The 20997-nt window shown below is 49.8% G+C and overlaps 1 protein-coding gene across 1 annotated transcript; it reads right to left on the bottom strand.

Moving 5' to 3' along the window:
* Nucleotides 1-1244: 1244 nt before the first annotated feature.
* Nucleotides 1245-19770, bottom strand: RAX2 (retina and anterior neural fold homeobox 2). Its single transcript, XM_006132599.5, has 4 exons — nt 19571-19770; nt 16252-16758; nt 7766-8016; nt 1245-2535 (listed from the first exon to the last, which is right to left on the bottom strand). The coding sequence occupies exons 2-4, from the start codon at nt 16580-16582 to the stop codon at nt 2092-2094; spliced, it is 1026 nt and encodes a 341-aa protein (XP_006132661.1). The 5' UTR covers nt 16583-16758; nt 19571-19770; the 3' UTR covers nt 1245-2091.
* Nucleotides 19771-20997: the final 1227 nt, after the last annotated feature.

Here is a 20997-nt window from a genome sequence, read left to right as displayed (position 1 = left end):
GAAAGAAAGAAAGAAAGAAAGAAAGAAAGAAAGAAAGAAAGAAAGAAAGAAAGAAGAGGGGGGGAAGGAACAGAGGGAGGGAGGGAGGCTTGGCGCTGAGAGAAGAAAATAAAAGAGCAGAAGAAAAAGAGGTGGACAGAGGGAAAATACATGAGGGGCAGAAACACAGAGACACAGTGCACACGAGATGCAGCCACTTGGTCCCATCTCATCCCTGGCCTTGGGCCTTATTGACTGTGCTCCCCACCCCTGCTGGGGCTCCTGGCTTGTGTCGCTCCCCCAACCCCGTTCTGCTTGGCGACAACCTTCTTTCATCCTTCTCCCTAGCTCCTCCCTAGTGCAATGGCTTTGAGTTTTGCCACACTGGGTGGGCTGGCTCTGCCATGTGGGCTGCTCATCCCTGTGCCCTCCAGCTCCCGGCCTCTCCCATGGCCGAGCACAGAACAGCAGCCAAGGCACCTGGGCAAGGCCAGTCCCCAGCTGGTATAATATAAGACGCTGGGCACGGGCTCTGGAACTCTTCGACGCAGCAAACCCCAGGGATGGAACTATGGGTACGTCTACACTAGCCCCCTAGTTCGATCTAGGGAGGCTAATGAGGGCGACCGAAATTGCAAATGAAGCGCAGGATTTAAATTAGCATGTTCCCGGCCGGTCGCCATTTTAGAAATTGACTAGCCCGAAGTAACTGCCCGAGACTACATGAGGCAGTGAAACGGGATTCCGAATTAAAGCCCTAAATCAAATTAGCTGTTATTCCTCCTGGAATGAGGTTTAAGCGGGGATATGATAGAGGTCTATAAAATCATGACTGGTGTGGAAAAAGTGAATAAGGAAAAGTTATTTACTTATTCCCACAATATAAGAAGTAGGAGTCACTAAATGAAATTAATAGGAAGCAGGTTAAAACAAACAAAAGGAAGTTTTCCTTCACTCAGCGCACAGTCAACCTGTGGAACTCCTTGCCAGAGGATGTTGTGAAGACTAGGACTTTAAACAGGGTTCAGAAAAGAGCTAGATAGATTCATAGAGGTTAGGTCTATCAATGGCTATTAGACAGGATGGCGAATGGTATCCCTAGCCTTTGGTCTGACCCAGTCTGGTCGGTCTTATGAACACAATCATAGAGCTGTATTTACCAGCTGAATCAGCATCACTCTCTGACACAGCTAAAAAAATACCCAACAAAAATAGTTTTCTAGGAAACTAGAGCATTTCCTTTTATGTTTTTTTTAAATCTGCAGCATAAAAAACCCATGAATAACAATAAAGACAAAGGGCCAAGGGAAGGAAAACCCGAGATGCTCCCTCTACTCCAGGGAAGGTCACTACAGGCTGCTGGGGATGGTGGGTTTGAACAGACGGGGGCCAACCCTTTGTGTGAGAGTCCAGGTGTAAGTGCTGGGGACCTGGCCAATTGCTTGTGACTGTCACAGGAAAGCGTGGGGTAGGTGGCAGCTCTACTCTCCAGAGCGAGAGGCAGGGCTCAGGAGCCTGGAGTCTCCCAGATGCTCAGTCCTCTGCCTGCTCTCACCACCAGCGTGTGCTGACCTTGCAGGGATTTTCTGGAAGGGAGTCTGGGGCAAGATGAGCCACAGCCAGTCCCACAGATGGTGCAAATCTCTGTAGCACCAGGGATTGACACCCGCTGCAGATCTGGCTCTTTGGAGTGGAAAACGGAAGACAGGAAACACGGTTTGTCTGTGACAGTGCCCTGGACTGTCCCTTCGCTCTGCGGCGCTAGGCTGGCTTTGACAGGTCACAGCAGTTACTCTGGGAAACGTGGCTCCTTCCACAAGGTCTTGGCCTTGCCACCTATTCACTAGTGTCCACTTCTGTGTCCTCGCTTGCAATGCCGACCAGTTTGACCCGGAGACCCTGCTAAACGTGGGCAAAAGGAGGTTCCCTGCCCTGTCACTGTGGCGCGATCTGGCTCAGGAAGTCCGGTAGTAGCTGGACAGGTGCTGGGGGGGCTGTCAGTCCCCTGGAGAAACACCAACATCCAACGTCTGTTCTGAGCAACCAGAGTGCAGAGTGGCCAGTCTGATGGGAAGATGGAAGAGTGGCCGGGGGCTGGGACGGCACCATTAATCAAATTGGCTGCCAGGTTTTATCAATGGTCTGAATATGCTCCTTGGCTTTCATCCGTAGGGACGCAATGCTGGAGCTCCTCTGGTCGACATCTTCCAGAGGGTACTTGTCCACAAAGGGAGTGGCGCACTGGTACGGCGTGGGCGCCATGGGCTGCATTGCCTGAGCCATGGGAGGCGCCGTGTTGAGGAAGGAGTGGCTGGTGTAGGCAGGCTGCAGGGCTTGGCTGGGCCCCATGAAGCCTGGGATGCTGTGGACCGTGGTAGCGCTGGAGATGGGGGAGGTCAGCCAAGGGTCCAGAGGCAAGGAGTTGCTCATGGGCCCAACGTTGGCAGTCATAGGGGGCCTGTTGAAAGACAACATGGGGGTGTCGTGGAGTTTCATCGAACTGGCTTCCATTTTCTCTTGCCGCCGCCACTTGGCACGTCTGTTCTGAAACCACACCTGCAAGAGGAGAGGCTGGACAGTGACTCACCGCACCAAATCCTACCCCGCCGCATTCCAGCAACATTCTGCTCCACACCCAGGCCTACCTAGGATGCTGGGTGACTGCAAACAGCAGCCTCCTGGAACTCTGTGGCTGCCAGACCTAGAGAACGCAAATCACCTTTCAAGCTCCCAAGCTAAAGGAGAATCCTGCAGTACAAGGCGTATGCCAGCTGGCTGAGTCGTTCTGGTTCCACCCGTAGAGGGCAGAGATAACACACACAGCCAGCAGTTCTTTCCCATGCTTAGGATCAAAACCTGCCGAGTTTAAGAGTGATGTGTCCGTGATTACCCCTGCACTGTTACTACTTTACCTTTGCTGGGCATGAAATCCTAACATCCTGCTGCAGGCCAAACGCTTGTTGACTTTTAACACCTGAGTGAGGCTCTGGTCTCTTGTTCAGGAAGTTGCTCTCAGATAATACAAAGCCACACGATCTTGGAGAGCATCTTTCCTGCAAACCTTCCCTCAAAGCACTTTGTGACGTTAAATAATAAGTAGCAGAGAGGAGGAAAACACACTGGGAGGAGTGATGGGAAAGAAAAATAGGGGTAGTCAGTGAAAGAAATCATTTGTATCTTCAGTAAAAGATTCTTTGCCCCACATCTGCTCCTCAGAGCCAGAAGGAAACACTGGGAATGTCTGGTCTGACCTCTTGGGTATCACTGGTTGGAAACCCTCACCCCGTGATTCCCACAGCCCATACCTTGTCTTTGAGCTAGAGCAGATCTTTAAGAAAGAGCTGCCCAGTCTCAGTTTAAAGACCCCGAGCGATGCGAGTCCACTACACCCTTAGGTGGGCTGCTCCCTGTTCAAAATTAGCACTTTGTCTCATTTCAGCTTCTAGCCACTCGATCTTGCGGTGACTTTGACCGGTTATCAAGCCCCCATTATCAAAGATCTTCTCCCCATGTAGGTACTTACAGACCAGGATCAGGTCGCTCTGTAGGAACCCCCTCCCCCCGCCATTGCCTTCCACTGGCACTTCCCACATCCCCATCCCATCTGGCCTTCGCCCATGGAAGGCTGACGAAGGAGCAGGCAGGGCGAGGGGAAGAAGTGGGGCAGGTTTCAAGTTGGCAACCCAAGTTCTCACTCACGAGCCCAGCTCATCCCTAGTGCTTCCCGCTCAGTGACTGCAGAGATTAATGCGTTGAAATGTCCCCTCCGGGCTCCTCCTCATGCTTTTGGGGTTTTCAAAACCAACGGGCTACCCGGAATGTTTCCCGTTTGCATTTCATTCACTTCCTGTCTCTAGTCAGAGGCCGTCCAGGGACGACTCTGCAGGCGTGTGAATGGAAACTGAGGATTCCCTGTTCCGTTCTGTTCTGTTCGTTGGCTCTGCAGCACCTGGCACCGCCCATTGTCGGAAGACAAGAGAGTGGGCGAGATGGACCTTTGGTCTGCCCCACTGCTACTGTTCTTATGGTCATACCATCCTCACCAGTCCCCTTCATCACCTACAGCTGCTTGGAACAGGCCCTCAGGACTCAGCCACCAGAGCAATCAAAAGATGCTGCATGTGTCTTATCTCGCACTGTATTTTGTGCTCCCATCATAGTGAATTAAAAATAACACAAGAACATCAGAACAGCCACACTGGGTCAGATCCAAGGTCCATCCAACCCAGTGTCCTGTCCGCCGACAGTGGCCAGGGCCAGGGGGAGGGAACACAACAGGGAACCCTCAAGTGACCCCTCTCCCGTCACCCATTCCCAGCTTCTGACAGACAGGCTAGGGACACCCTCTTTGTAACTCCTCCCCCACCCCTGGAAGTGATTTAGCCAACAGGGGCCATGTGCGTAGCCACCCCCAGCCTGGTGCAAGGCTCGGTGCCACTCGGAGCCAGACCTCAGGAAGCGATGAAAGCTTTGGCACCGAGTCTCTTCTCCGTTTTCCACACAGCTAGAGACAGAGCAAAGCAAGGAACCCTGGCTCAAGCTCAATGGGGGACTGTGGCCCAGCTTGGAGCCCTTTCCAAAGATCCTGGAAACGTGGTCCTCCAAGTCCCCTTGTGGTCCCTCCCACACAGGGGCTTGTCCGTGATGCCTGGCCTAAATTCCAGCCTGCTTCCTTAAATGCAGCTTCAATGGGATTTAATACACTTCTGCACTTTCTGTCCTAAGCTCTCCTGCAGCGTTGCAAAAGCGCTGCTGCTGTGCTTCACCCCAGAGCTGGCTGGATTTCAGGGTGGCCAGAGTCATTCTAATCTCTGTGGCTTGTTAAGTCTGCAGAAGGACTTTAGGAGATATTTATCATTAAGGCATCATTTTCAGAACTGAACACATTTTTGCATAATTTTTTTTGTTGAAAATGGACTTTTCAAAAATAAACCTTTACCCAAAATTGTTAGCATGACTGAAGTTTTCTGATTTTTTTAATGAAATTTTCCATGAAAAGTTCTACTGGCATTTTGTATCCAAACCATTTTCAAAATCATTATCAACTCCTTTTCTTTTCCAAGAACCTAGTTTTCAATAAGGAAACATTTTTCAATACACTAAAAATATTGATAACAATCCTGTGGAAAAAAAATTGACTCGCCATATTGTGACAAATTTCACATAAAACCGGAACCATGTGACAAGGAATGCAATCCTTTCTCCTGGTTCGAAACGTCAGGCCTGGCTCAGATACAGCCCTTGACACCCAGAGCGCTCTCAGTGGTTTAACAGAGAGGAACACGTCATTATACCCATTTTTACAAATGGGAAAACCGAAGCACCAATTGGTGCTGTGATTTACCCCAGTCACTCACTAGGCTAGTGTGAGAGCCAGGCGGAGAAGCCCGGTCTCCGGAGCGTCAGTCCAGGGCTCGATCCATCGGACTGCTTTCTGTCTTCAGAACTGCTCAGCCATGCAGGGAGATCCCAGCCCAGGTCTCTCTCCCAAGGTGGCCAGGCAAGGTTAGACCAGGAGTGAGGATTTCACTTAACTGCATAGCAGAGCTGCTGGAAGAAGCATCTGATCTCCATGTCTCATCAGCAGGCAGCGATTGCCTTTGACTTCCATGACACGGCGATGAGAGTGCGTGGCTAATTCCCTTGGCCACAGTGGGCGATGGATGCATGGTCCTAGCCTGAGTCACTTCTCTCAAGCAGCAGGGGACACGTGAGGGGCGATTACCTGGTGGTCAGTGAAGAAGCCCACACATTTGCTAGGCATGGAGCCCCAGCTGGGGCGGCTGTTGCCAAAGCCCTAACACCCACCAGGCAAGTACTTCCCCCAGCCAGCGTAAGCCAAGGGCTTCTGTGGGCCTCCTCCTAGAGAACTGACCCAGAGCCCCGGAGGCAGATGGCTTCTATCCACAGTGACAGGTACCCCACTGGCAGCAGTAGGGCAAATATCCTTCAGACCTGTCAGCCAGCGCTGCTTCACTTGACCTACCGAGATCCTCCTCTGGGCCCAGGAGCGGGGCATCCAGCCACCATAGCCCATCCCTCCTTGGCTTCTCTCATGGCACTGCCCACAAGGGCGTGGATTGTACCAATGTGGACACCGGATCACTAGGAACCGACTGTGCTCATACCTCCATCACAGACAGGCAGACGGTATGTCTGGGGATAGCTAGCTAGCTAGAGGGGGTGTGTGGAGATGATAGATAGATAGATAGATAGATAGATAGATAGATAGATAGATAGATAGATAGATAGATAGATAGATAGAGGGGGTGGGTGGGGCTAGATAGATAGATAGATAGATAGATAGATAGATAGATAGATAGATAGAGGGGGTGGGTGGGGCTAGATAGATAGATAGATAGATAGATAGATAGATAGATAGATAGAGGGGGTGTATGGGGATAGATAGATAGATAGATAGATAGATAGATAGATAGATAGATAGATAGATAGATAGATAGATAGATAGATAGATAGATAGAGGGGGTGTGGGGGGATAGATAGATAGATAGATAGATAGATAGATAGATAGATAGATAGATAGATAGATAGATAGATAGATAGAGGGGGTGTGTGGGGATAGATAGATAGATAGATAGATAGATAGATAGATAGATAGATAGATAGATAGAGGGGGTGTATGGGGATAGATAGATAGATAGATAGATAGATAGATAGATAGATAGATAGATAGATAGATAGATAGATAGATAGATAGAGGGGGTGTGGGGGGATAGATAGATAGATAGATAGATAGATAGATAGATAGATAGATAGATAGATAGATAGAGGGGGTGTGTGGGGATAGATAGATAGATAGATAGATAGATAGATAGATAGATAGATAGATAGATAGATAGATAGATAGATAGATAGATAGATAGATAGAGTAGGGAAGGGATATTTATGGGATGGAAGACAGATGGGGTATGTACAGGAAAGGATAGCTAGCCAGTAAGGTATCTATAAGAACTGACAGACAGACGGCTGGCTGGATAGACAGAAAAGTAGTGGGGTGTGAATGGATAAACCGATTAACTAGCAGAGAACTGAACTGAGACAACACTCCCCATCTAACTCATTCCAGGCAGACCCCTGAGCAGCCAGACGGCAGTGTCTTCTCAACACTACTGACCTAAAATCAGAGCCATAGAAATGTCAGGCCTGAAGGGACCTTGAGGGGCCTGTGCTGAGGCAGGACCAAGTAACCCTTCACCACCCTGACAGGTGCCTGTCCAGCCTGCTCTTAATCACCTCCAGTGACGGGAACACCGCTGCCTCCCTGGGAAGCCTGCTCCTGAGCTTCACTAGCCTCAGTTTCCTAATTTCTAACCTAAATCTCCCTTGCTGCAGATCAGCCCCTCACTCCAGTGGCCATGGAGAGCAGTTGATCCCCATCCCCTCTATAGCAGCCCTGAATGTATCTGAAAACTGTGATCAGGTCCCCCCCAGTCGTCCGGTCTCCAGACTAAACATGCCCATGTTGGAACTGTCCTCACAGGCCAAGTTTCCCAACCCTTGTCTGGGATTGGTCGTTCTCCTCTGGACTCTCCAATTTGCCCACTTCATTCCTGACGCGAGGCGCCCAGAGCTGGGCACCGCACTCCAGCTGAGGCCTCACCCATGCCCGGGCAAGTGAGACCATTCACCCTGTGTTAGCACACCGCCGACGGCCAGTAGCCTTTCTGGCAGCTGCATGTTCCATAGACAATCGACCTGGACTCCTGCATTCACCATTGGTTAACTTGATGCTCAGGAGTAACAGGCTCATCTGGCCCTCCCTCACCTGCACTCTGACCTCCGGCAGATTGACTTTCATGGCCAGCTCCTCCCGGCTGTAGACGTCTGGGTAGTGGGATTTCTCAAAGGCCCTCTCCAGCTCGTGCAACTGGTAGGTGGTGAAGGTCGTGCGGTTCCTGCGATGTTTCTTCTTGGGCTGCTCCTCCTCTGTGGTCTCCGGCGTGGTGCCCTCGCTGTCCACACTCTTCCGCAGCTCACTCAGCTCTCCCTCGCATTTATTTAGGAACATGTTGGCTTCTGTGGAGAGGACAGTAGGTGGGGTTTAGATCAGAGCTGGCCTGGCAATGCCGGGAGAGACAGGTCTCTCTGTCCCACTACAACCACCACAGAAGCAAATTAAGATGTACTATTAAGTAGCAACCGGTAAGTTGCAAACTAAGCCTAGGGATTAATTTACCTGCCACTGAGAGGCAGCCACTTCTGGGGTGGAATGTAACAGCTGGATAAATGCATAGCAGCTCTGCGCAACAGTTTCAGACCAGTGAGGAAGACTCGGCCTGCACAGAGTGTTTGTACGGCTTTAAATACAATAGAAGCTCAGAGTTATGAACACCAGAGTTACAAACTGACTGGTCAACCATACAGTTCATTTGGAGCCAGAAGTGCGCAATCAGGCAGCAGGAGAGACAAAAATAAAAAGCAAATATATCACAGTACTGTTGTTAAATGTAAACTACTAACAAATAAAAGGAAAGAGCATTGCACGTCTGCCTAGGAAAGTTTTAAAGCTGTTTTAAGTCAATGTTCAGTTGTAAACTGAATGTTTTGTTCGGAGTTGTGAATGTTTCAGAGTTAGGTTGTGTCTACATTGGCCTGCTTTTGCGCAAAAACATGCTGCCTGTCTACACTGGCGGGGAGTTCTTGCACAAGAACACTGACGTTCTAATAGTGATAGAAATGTAGCCGGGTTAGTCTGGGGTAGCTGAAGCAAAATGCAGGACTATGTGGCACTTTAAAGACTAACAAGATGGTTTATTAGATGATGAGCTTTCGTGGGCATGGTGTGTATATATAAGCTGTGTATATAGAAATCCAGGCTTTTTTTCGCCGCCTCCGCCTCTGAGAATATTTCCAAACCACCAATGAACATCAATCTGACCTACCAGATCCCCCCTATCAACACCAAAGGAAAAATAATTCTATATGGACTCCCCCTGACGGTCGGAATTACAATCAGGATTTCTATATACACAGCTTCCGCAACAACGCACAGACTGACATTATTCGCAAACGACAACAAGCGACACACAATCTTAGCCGCGCTGAACACCATGCCATCCAGAGTCTCAAAAACAACCTGGACATTATAATCAAACCAGCTGACAAAGGGGGTGCTGTGGTCATTATGAATAAGGCCGACTATAACCAGGAGGCAACCAGACAACTCTCCAACACCACATTTTACAAACCTCTCCCCTCTGATCCCACCTTGGAATACCAAAAGAAACTACACTGTCTCCTTAAAAGCCTCCCCACAGCTACTCGGGAACAAATCCACACAGAATCACCTTCTGACCCCCGACCAGGATTGTTCTATCTACTTCCCAAGATCCATAAACCTGGGCACCCCGGACGTCCCATCATCTCTGGTATTGGCACGCTCACTACTGGTCTATCCAGCTATGTAGACTCTCTTCTCAAACCCTTCGCAACCAATACCCCCAGCTATCTCCGAGACACTACTGACTTCCTAAGGAAACTACAAAACATCGATAACCTCCCCAATAACACCATCCTTGCCACCATGGATGTAGAAGCTCTATATACCAACATCCCACATGAAGACGGATTACAAGCAATTAGAAACACTATCCCAGAGGACACTACTGCCAACCTGATAGCAGACCTATGTAACTTTGTTCTCACCCACAATTATTTCCAGTTTGAGAACAACTTATACCTCCAGATCAGTGGCACAGCCATGGGTACACGCATGGCCCCACAGTATGCTAACATCTTTATGGCTGACCTAGAACAACATTTCCTCAACTCCTGTCCCCTTTCACACCTTCTCTACCTACAAATCAACAATGGAAAATTAGACACCACTCTCTACAGAAAACCCACCGACTCATACAGTTACCTACATGCTTCCAGCTCCATTCCAGGACACACCACACGATCCATCATCTATAGCCAAGCCCTTCGATACAACCGCATCTGCTCTAATCCCACTGACAGAGACCAGAAGCTTCAGGATCTCTACCAAGCATTTATAAACCTCAACTACCCACCCGGAGAAATAAAAAAGCAAATTGAAAGAGCCAGATGAATACCTAGAAACCATCTACTTCAAGACAGACCCAAGAAAACCAACAATAGAACACCACTTGTCATCACCTACAACCCCCAACTTAAACCTGTCCAACACATTATCAATAAACTACAGCCTATATTGGAACAGGATACCATACTCCAAGAGGCTCTGGGAGACAGACCCATAGTCTCCTATAGACAACCACCTAACCTCAAGATGATTCTTACCAACAACCACAGGACATACCACACTGATACCAACCCTGGTACCTTCCCTTGCAACAAACCCCGTTGCCAGCTTTGTCCACATATTCATTCTGCTGATACCATTATTGGACCTAACCAAGTGAGTTATAAGATCAAGAACACATATTCCTGCGCATCCAGAAATATAATCTATGCTATCATGTGCCGAAAGTGTCCGTCTGCTATGTACATTGGACAAACATCTCAGACACTTCGCCAAAGGATTAATGCCCACAAAACAGATATCAGACAAGATCACAAAGAGAAAACAGTTTCTTGCCATTTTAACCAGAAAGGACACTCTCTCAATGACTTAACCACCTGCATTCTGCTACAAAGACCTTTTACATCTGCACTTGAAAGGGAATCCTCTGAACTGTCATTCATGTTAAAATTCGACACTCTCCAAAAAGGAATGAACAAACACTTGAACATTCTCAACAATCTTACCCATTATCAAGATAGCTTCCCCAATTATCACCTCTAATACCATTAACTCACAAACATTCCACTCTCCCTACCTCTAATATCATCAATTCACAGACACTTACCTTCCTTCCTTCCCCCCCCCCCCCCGCATACCCCTTCTGTTCTGAAATGTGATTTGTCCTTTTCATATTTGTTCATTTTTTTTAATTGTATCCTTTGGTATATATGGCTGTGACTATTTTCTTCCACTATTTGATCTGAGGAAGTGGGTCTGGCCCACGAAAGCTCATCATCTAATAAACCATCTTGTTAGTCTTTAAAGTGCTACATGGTCCTGCATTTTGCTGACGTTCTAATGTGTGAAATCAGTGTTTCTTGCGCAAGAACTATGATGCTCCCACTCAGGAATAAGCCCTCCTGTGCAACTGATCTTGAGCAAGAGGCCGGTGTAGAGAGGCAACATGAATTTCTTGTGCAAGAAAGCCCTATGGCTAAAATAGCCATCGGAGCTTTCTTGCGCCAGAGAGCGTCTACACTGGCACAGATGCTCTTGCGCAAAAGCACATGCCAGTGTAGACGCTCTCTTGTGCAAATACGTTAGCGCAAGAACTCTTGCATTACAGAGTATTTGCACAAGATCATGCCAATGTAGACGTAGCCTTACAGTCTCCGTTCCTGAGGCGTCTGTAACTCTGAGGTTCTATTGGGTGTGGCTAGGTGTATGCTGGTGTCTGTAGCAAACCTGCCTGCAGTCCAGCTCCAAATGAAGCTGCCTGGGGAAGAGAAGCAATTACCCACACACAGTGACCTGGCATGCAACGCTCCTCCAGTGGCTCAGTGCTGGATTCAGTCCTTCCCAGACTCAGCACAGTGCCTCAGACCACGGCTGCATGGTCCTTGGAGACCTTCCCAAGACCCCGGCTTCACTTTGGAGCCCAGCAGAGACTCATGGCACGGTGCGGTCCAGCTCTCCCAACACTTCACTCTCAGTCACCCCTTCCTGGCTATTCACTTCCACGCCTGGCGCACTGCCGCCTAGCTCGGGGGTCAGATCTGATTTGCCACAATGCCCCCGTTGCTCACACACAACGTCCCTTGGCACTGAGACAGCAGCAAGGGCCGAGTAAAGCAGCACTTGCTGGCTGCTCTGAGCCACTCCCGCACCGCAGAGCAGCCAAAGACAGCCACCCTGCGGCAGCAGAGTGGTTCACAGGGAGCAGAGCGCACTGGGAAGCTGCCCCAGATGCAGAGATGAAACACGTTGTGCGCTCCTTTGACAGTTGCCCTGCTCCTGCCCTGTCCCTCTACAAAGCCACAACCCTTCTGACTTCACACCCCCTGCCTCCCAGCGTGATGTTGCCCACCCAGAGGGGCAGACTGGAGGACTTGCCATCTAGCCCAAAGCAGGACCAACCCCTGCTACACCATCCCAGCCAGGGCGTTGCCACATTAGGCCCATTACTTCTTGTCCTGCCTTTAGTGGCTGTGGAAAGCAATGTGTGTGACAGCTCTTACAAACTCCCCCTGCCCGGTCGTCTTTCCTCAAGACTAGCCAGGCCCCACAGTTTCAGCTTTTTTCACATCCCAGGTTTTCTAACCCTTGTATTGTGTTTGTTGCTCTCCTGGGGACTCTGCGGTTTGTCCGGTCTTTCTTAGAGTGCTGCAGAGCACAGCGGGCCAGTTACAGCCCAGAGTGGAATTAGCCTTCCTTGCTGTCGCACCACATTGCTGACTCCTATTCCGCTTGGAGCCACTCTGAGCCCCAGGCCTCTTTGAGCAGTGCTATGCCTCACCAAAGGTTTGTAGCTGTGTGTTGATTTTTTCCCTCCTCGGTGGGGTACTTTGCACTGATCGTTACTGGATTCCGTCTTGTTGATTTCAGACCAATATTTCAAGCCATCCGGAGTTCTAATCCTGTCCTCCAAAGCGCCTTCAACTCCCCTCCCCCCGGTGTCACCTGCAGACTGCAGGTGCGTATGCTCCACTCTGTAGTAAATGATGGTCTGACTCCGCAACCCCCATCACCATTCTGCAGAGTCAGTTAGATCAGCTCCTTTCCCTACCTGACTCCAAGGGAGCTGATCTGCATCAGCTGAGGGTCTGCCAGGGGCCTCTGCACCCTGCAGAGTCAGAACCTAACGCACACAGCGCAGTGACCCCGTGGGTCTATTCGCATGCTTTGTTTAATCATCAGTGGGACAAAAAGCAAGGCTGATTGATAGATCTGACCCCTGCCTGACTGCAGTCCGAGCTTTGGCCGGGAGAGTCTGCCGGCTCTAGCACAGCCTCGTACGGAGTAAGGGAGCTGCAGTGTGGGTCTGTGACCAATTCACCAATACCAAAGGATTTTTTGCTTCACTGTGCATGACGCTGCCAGTATTTTGGCATTATCAGAATAAACGAAGGGGGTGCAATTCCCTTGCAATTACAGCAATGGAATTACATCAACGGAGTGCAAAAGCAACGAGGAGTCCTGTGGCACCTTAGAGACTCACAGATTTACTGGAGCATGAGCTTTCGTGGCAAAGACCCACTTCGTCAGATGCCCACGAAAGCTTTTTTTTACCCACGAAAGCTTATGCTCCCATAAATCTGTGAGTCTATAAGGTGCCACAGGACTCCTCGCTGCTTTTGCAGATTCAGACTAACACGGCTGCCCCTCTGATACTTGACATCAATAGAGTGCAAATTTTCAGAACACAGGCAGGGTTTGGGAATTCACTGTCCATTAATGAGTACAGTAAATGGGCCAGAGCTTCACTGGGGTAAATCAGACAGACTTCAGCGGGACTACACTGGTTCTTCACTACACGAGGTTCTTAAGATTATATATATAATACATTTAAATACATTATATTTTATCTATCTAATTTTGCTTGGTTGCTTATTAAATTTGTCCTGAAAAGCTATTGAATATATGTTTATTAAAATAAGCTTCCACAATTTAGTGTCCCATCAAGAACTGAGAAAAAATTATATAAAAAACAAATTAAAATATGAAAGCTCAAATGAATAAACCACCTGCCATGTAAATTCATTCAAATCTTAACTTAACATGGCATGAGATTTTTAATTCTTTCAGTTTAAATAGTGGGTTTTTTTCTTTCTTTTACTACAACTTTCTCTACCTGACTTATCAGAGTAAAGTAAAAATTCTCTTGTAATATTTGTGATAATATATTTGTCCTTTCAGTACAGATCACTCAAGGAAGTAACAAAATTCCCATAGCTAGTCTCTGAAGTTGTCTTATAAAAAGTATGATAATAGTGAGAACTCTCATGGGTAAAATCCAAATTTCAGAGATGCCATAGAAATAGGCTAACATAACATTTTTTAAAAGAAAAATCAGCTGTACAGTGACACACAAAAAATCCAAATATAAACTGAGATTTAACCTGCTCAAGTATTTTTTAAAAATCACCATCTTTGTGGTGTTTCTCTTTAATAATATTATTTAGAACTGGACAATCTCTGCTTTCTTGAGATAATATGGCACTTGAAAAGTGGAAATAGCTAAGGAAACCAGTGGTAGAAAAACTAGAGACTCTTAGCTCCGCACACAGCTGCTCTATGATTTGGCAAGTCTGAAGAGTATTGCCTTTGACTGCAAAACAATTAAAGACAAACATCAGAAGAAATAGCAGGCCCATCGACATGGCTGTAAAAAAAGCTTCCTCCCCAAAATACATGGTTTCATTACGCCTCTGCCCCCACCCGTTGTTTCTGGCTAATGACCTTTTTTCCCTAACTTAGTGTTTATAAGCGTTTTCAAACCTCAGAACATTGCATCTTTAAGCTTTTTATCCAGCATATCTGAAATCTTTCTGTGGCATTTGATGAGGATTACTGGCCCCTTTCTATCTGTAGGGATCTAATACAAACATTTAAATAAAATAAAAAAACATAATCCCAGGATATTCCTTCAGAGAGAAATGTGATCAGATCCCTCGCTGGGATAATGATGCATTGAGATGCGTGGTGTGCCTTGCACACACAAATACACAGATGCGTGTGTCTAAAGAAATGAAAAAGGAAATTACATTAAGTAACTAAAACTAAATAAAAGATCTCTCTGTATATATGATTGTGGAAGAAATTAAAAAGGAAACTAAATTCAGCAACTAAAGATTAAATAAATAAACGATCTCTCTTCATATGTTTGTGTGCAGATAGATAGATAGACAAAGGATAGAGAGATTTCACGAGTAGACACAGTTACAGATACATACGTGCCTACATATATGTATTTAGACATGTACAGTGTGTACAAATATTCACATTAACATGTATACATCGGGGAGCTTTTAGTAATTAAATGTTATTAATTTCTTTCTGATAAAACGGACATCGGGTTTTGAAGGCCCCTTGCCGGTGTCGGGTCTGTTCCTTGCTGGGATCCAATTTTGATGGTCCCGAGCCCAGAGAGTTCACACATTTTGCCAATCTCTCTTGGCGGCTCTGCCCCAGAGAACAGAGCCGGTCCCTGGCTTTGGGGGAGGAGAAACTTGACTCTTTGCTACTCACCAGTGGGGCTGCTCGGATGGCCAGTGGGTTGGGAAGTTGCCTGGAGCCAGCCTGTCCAAAGCCCAAACCTTGGAAGGGACTTACTGGTACAGGGGCAGGGAGAGAACTTGCCAAGCTCCCCATGCCTGGTTGAGTCTGCACAGGACCCTACCTGGGCTCAGCCCAGACCTCCTCCAGTTCTCCACACTGGCTAAGGGGGCCCCCAGGTTCTCCCACCGAGCCAAGCCTGGTACCCTGCTCTGCCCAGGGGAGGGAAGGTCCCTCCAGGGGCCAGCCCCAGCCTGAGATAAGAAGGCAGCAGAGCCCGGTGCCGCACTCCCTCCTCACTGTACCCTAGCCCTGGACTCCGCTCTGATCTGGGTGGGTTGGTCGTGCCCTGCAGCGTCCTGGTTCCCAGGCCCAGTGGATCATCCCCCCCAGCACTGCAGGTATAAGGTCTGTTCCCTAAGAAGTTGGAGTTGGGCCCCGCTCTCCGAGTGACCCGCTGAGCCCAGCCCTGCTGGTGGACAGGACCAGGGGCGCAGGGCAGCGGTGGCACTGCCGGAAAGTGGCCGTTTCAGTAACCAGCCCTGGGCCAGACCTGCTGCTTTGGGACAGATACAAAGTCTCTCCAGGAGCACTGGGTTGGGGCATGGGGCCCCCTCCAAGCCCCCTAGCCGAACCCCCACAGCCCTTTCCCAGGGCTCGACGCTGCCGCAGGCATCGCTCCACCTCACCCAGCCCCACAGCAGAAGACCCAGAGCTGCTGCTGGGATGTGGGGAAACGTGTCCTGCCCTCGCCTGCCACACGGCAGGGGCGCGGGAGGCAGAGGCGGCAGGGGCTGCTGCCTGGACAGGAGCCAAGAAGGGGCTGTGAGATGCTCGGGCCCCTCGAGCCCCAGGTGTGGAGGCAGCAGCCTCTGGAGCAGGTGCCTGGGACCCCCCTCTGCTGCGGGGACTCTGGCCGGGGCTCCTGGAGCCGGCTGTGCCCCTGCCCTGCCCCCGGGAAAGGACGGTCACGGCTGGATTTGATTTACCGTAGAGCGCTGCCTCCTCCGGATGCGAGCCCAGGGGTTGGGCGCTGTAGGGTGCTGGCGGCTGCTCCACTCTGCTAGTCTCCCCCAGGCTGCCCGTGCCGCTTTTGCTTGCCATGGGGCAGGGCACCTGCAGGGGGCCCAAGAGCGAGTCCTGATCCCTGCTAAATCCCAGGATCACGTCGATGCTGTGCACATGCCCTGCACCCCCCAAGCCACTCCCGCAGCCTTTCAGCAACACCTGCTGCTGCTGCAGGGCCAGGGGGGCTGCGGGCGGCTGCAAGGCCCCTGGCTCCAGCACGTTCATAGGGCCCTCCTGCAAGGCCAGGGGCATTCAGATGGGGGGGCAGGTTGCAGAGGGGATGGGGGCAGGGGAGTGGGCGGATGGGTGCAGGGGGGCAGCTGATGTGTGGGGTGAGCGACCCAGGTGCAGGCAGCCAGCTGCCTCCTGGCACCGTCCTGCTCCCTCTGTCTCTCTCTCACTCTCTTCTCACTTGCGCAGCTCTTCATCTGCAAGGAAAGAAGAGAGAGGAGAGGAGGAGGGTGAGGAACTTGCTGGCCTCCGGGGAGCTGCATCCGAACCACAGTCCACCGCCATCGCCCGCCCCTCCTGGCCCCCAGGATGCACGACTCTTCCCCAGCAGGCGACCAGGGTCCATCCCGGGCTGGGGCTGAGCTCCAGGGCTCTGGGCAGCTACACGAGCTGGAGAAGCCAGACCTGCCACCATCCCATGTCTCTGCACATCCCCCTGCCCACACCTCTGCTTCAGAGAGGGGCTACTTCCAGCTCTGGGCCTGGGCTTTCCCTGAGCAGCCCGGAGACACTTTGCCCCCCTCCCTGAGGTCTGGATACGCGACCCCGGCCAGAGGTGCTGGAACTAGGCATGCTGGGGGCTGCAGCACTCCCTGGCCTGAAATAGTTTCCATCATATTTTTTGGCCCATTGGCTCTCACCCCCCAATACCATCGTTCTAGTCCCCCCGCACCGGGGTTAGCACCGGCCTGGCCTTCGGCACAAGCACAAACACCCGTTTTAAAAACTGCCAGATAATAAAGAGCAAAAGTGCTGGTGGTGCAGGCGCCCACAGCAATACGAGCTGGGGCCACAGGCAGGTAACTGGGACAAATCTCATGAGAGGGGTCCCACAGTAGAGTTGGGCCAGGGTAGGGGCTGGGAGTGCATAGCCTCTGCAGTCCTAGCTCTCTGCGTTAGCTGCACACACAACAAGCAAAGAGTAAGACCGACGCAATGGAAAGAATGAGAGTAAATAATCCACCGAGTGGGCCCAGGAATAAAATAAGCAAGGAATTAAATGAATCGCAGATTCATAGAAACAAGCAAAATAAGAGCAGAGAACGATGCATAAGGGAGAGTAAATCAGAAAACAACAAACACATAAGCTACACCTACTAAAAAGGAAGAACAAAACTCCAACTTCCGGATCAGTTTCTAGGGCTACGTCTACACTTTTTTCAGAATAAGGTACACAAACTGCAAACCGCAATTTGCGTACCTTTTCCCGATTCTACGCGGGTCCAAATGTGGGAAAAAACTCCTCTTTCAGAAAATGAAGAATACAGGGCTTCCGAAAGAGCATGCCCACTTTATCAGAAACTGATCTGAAAAAGCAGACGTGTTCCCTGGACACAGCAGAGTATCCCGGAAAAACTATGTAGTGTAGACATAGCCTCTATCCCAGCTATCCCTCTACATCCCTGGCTTTCTGTCTGTGGAGCCACCCGGATCTGACACTCTGTTTGCCATAAACCCTTTCTGTGTTAAATCTCAGAGCTGGCTCTTCCTCTTGGTTCTGTTACATTTCTGCCAATGATTTTATTTCCCCCTCTGCTTTAGTTTTGACATGTGCAGTTCCTGTAGGGCCCCCCCACTGTCTCCCCAGCCCTCCTGAGACTCTGTCTCACATTGTCACCTTTTCATTTTCACCTGGGTCATCCTTGTTGGAAAGCTCATTCTACCCAGCAGAAATAAAACCTCATGAACTCGAATGGATATGTAATGAGCAGAGATGACTGAAGGCACAGATTCTGCACTCTTTGTTACACCCGCCCCCAAACTGTAAGTCTCAGGCAGGTGCAGAATTTGCCTCCCTCCACGCACAGATCCACTGACCTGACTGGAGCTGCTCCCCACAAATATAAAAATCAACCAACGTCTATGGCCTTTGCTCATGCAGAATCCATTGGAGTCAGTGGACAGGATCGGGCCCTACAATGCATAATCAGACCAGCTCCCCTTCTAAACATTCCAGCAATTGGTCCCATTCCTGTTAGCAAAAGCACTCAAAAAGAAAAGGAACGTTCCGAATAAATTCAGGGTGTGTATTTCAAGAATCTCTTCTAGAATTTTTAAGGAACCTTAATTAGATTCATTCAACTAAAAGAGCTGATTTCGATTTCCCGTCTTGGTCTTCAGTGGATCCTGGTATTTCATTATGGACACCATGATCGCAGCAGCAATTTTTAGTTTTAAGTACTTAAGCTTTAAAACTGTAATGAAGGAAACTGCAAAGACACAATCTCTTAGGGATTTCTCTCTGTTTTGATTTATTCTTGAATACACTTTTATTCCTCTAGAATACTGCATGGGAATGGGGTTACCCACAACCCATCGTTTCTTCAAAAAAGTAAATAAAGTGAGAAACAGTTAAGAGCATTTTTTTCCAAGCTGAGATAAAGGTCAAAGATCACCGATGACTAAAACTGTTGAACTGTCTCCTTGAAGCTTATTAGTCAAATGATTGGGATTTCTGGGGACTTCCCCCGACATTTCTGCAGTTTAACAGGAATGCAAAGAAAGAAAAGCAAAAGGACAGAAGAGAAGAGGAAATGCAAAAGTAGAAAAACGTAACAAAAGCAAAGACGGACAATAGGCCGGCGGGTTCCAGCGTGGTTGATAAACTCAGAATGCTGGTTTGCACCCGTTTGCTTTTCATGTCCATTATTTAAGAAGGAAAGAGAGTTAAGGCAGCCAAAGTATCCAGGGGTCTGGCTTCTGACCTGGAAGGACAGGTGAACGAAGTGGGGGAGAGAGTGGGCCGGATTCAGCCCTACGTGTAGCAGGAGCGAGCCAGTGGGAGACAGGGATGGTATTCGTGCGTGAGAGGGACAGAAGGGCTTTTCTGAGCTGTTTTTCTGCTGATTTCCAGGGCCTGTCTTACGCCCAGCGCTCTCCGCCCCAGTCCCCGCTGCGTTTCTGTTCCCCCAGTGACCACATGGCATCTGTGCCTCTTTCCAGAGACCTCACTTCTTCAGGCATCTCTCCCCCACCTTTCCCCGTTGAATTAGAAGAAAGAAAAATTACCTGCTGGGCTCCACTTGGATTTTCCAGGAGTATTTAACTTGGAAGGTCCCTCCTGGAAAGCAAACAAGCGGCTCAGCCTCACCAATCTTGCAGCTTGGCAGCCAAAGTTCCCTCTAGTCTCCTTATTTGTCACAGAACCATCTCGCTAAGGCTCGAGAGAATCTTTATTTAGTCTTGCAGATGTCACCAGGCCCTGCAGATTGGAAATGAGTCCAAGGGATTAAGGCGAGGTCATTAATTGGAGGCCTTCCCCTTTAAGAATGATTGACAGTTACTTTCTGGACAAGTAATTGCTCTAAATGTCCCTCCAGCTGAGGGAGGGGGACAACTCTAATGATGGACAAAGAGGGGAGCTGCCTTCCCCACTCAGGCTGTCTCCCGTACAAAGGCGTCCTGCTGGAGTTTTCCTTGTAATCCCCTCATTACCGAAGAGGAAAAGAATTAGAAACAGAGCGAGGAGAAGAAAGGCGGACAGGGCTGCTGGGGAGAAAGAGAAACACTTTGCTTTGGCCTTTTTAGCAGCCCGGAGGTTTGCCTGAGGGAAGTTCACTGACTCAGGGCCCGAGCACAGCCCTGGGGGAAGGCGTGCCCCCCACCTGCCTGCTCCTCGGTGGGCACAAGGCCACAAGCCTGGCTTGCCCCACTCTTGGGACGCGTGGCCAGGCTGGCTCACGGCTTGGAGTCAGGCGTGGTTGGTTTGAACGCTGCCTTTTCTGTGGGCTCGTCGGGTAAAATGCCTGATCCCTAGGGCCTGAGTTCTGGTCCCATTGCATGGGAGGGAGAGCTCTTCCCGGGTCTATGGGGAGGGAAAACTTGCTGTTGTCACAGGGATAGAACTGACCTCTAGGGTGGTGGGAACAGGCTAGTTCATTCCCATCCCTGCCCACAAAATGTGGTTGGCCCTGGTGTAGGTGAGCCCCACCCCCACCCCCAAAAGCACAAGAGTATCAGCAATTCCCTACACCCAAACTCCTGGCGCCCGCATCCCCTGCAGCCTCAGGTGCTACTCAGGAGGAGCAGGGTCACTCCCTGGGTGGCTGAAATGTCACCTTGCCCTGTTTTCACCTGTCTGCCCCAAGTGCGACTCGCACGGGTGGTTGGTCCCTGGGGCGAGGGGAGACATGGAGAGGGGTCGCACACAGCCAGAGGGCTGTTACCCCAGCTCATCACAGAGCGAAGGAAGTTACAACTTTCACGTGTCCCTGGCCACCTTATGGAGCCCTCTCACTAATGCTCACAGCTGTCTCAGATCCTTCCCACCTCAGGCCTCAATGCAAGTGTAGCACCCCACCCCCACCCCATGTAGAAGCGCCCTGCCCATCCCCCAATGCACTCATCCCCAGACCTTGCTGCAATGCCTGGTACCACCTGCACCCCCAGCCCCCAATGCACACACAGCTCCCTCAGAGCCATGCTGCAACACACGG

Source organism: Pelodiscus sinensis, chromosome 32 (assembly GCF_052426305.1).
Source record: "Pelodiscus sinensis isolate ZL-2025 chromosome 32, ASM5242630v1, whole genome shotgun sequence".
In the NCBI taxonomy this organism is placed as follows: Eukaryota; Metazoa; Chordata; order Testudines; family Trionychidae; genus Pelodiscus; species Pelodiscus sinensis.
The sequence above is the reverse complement of the archived record's forward strand: the minus strand, read 5'-3'. Positions and strand labels throughout refer to the sequence as shown.

Bases quoted from the DNA above. Each gene is read 5' to 3' on its own strand.
- RAX2 (XM_006132599.5), bottom strand. From the start codon at position 16,582: ATGCCCCTGGCCTTGCAGGAGGGCCCTATGAACGTGCTGGAGCCAGGG. The intron at 8,017-16,251 runs GTAAATCAAATC...TCCTCTCCACAG, and splicing joins GGAGGAGGCAGCGCTCTACG to AAGCCAACATGTTCCTAAAT. The intron at 2,536-7,765 runs GTGAGGGAGGGC...CTCCTCTTGCAG, and splicing joins TGCCGGAGGTCAGAGTGCAG to GTGTGGTTTCAGAACAGACG.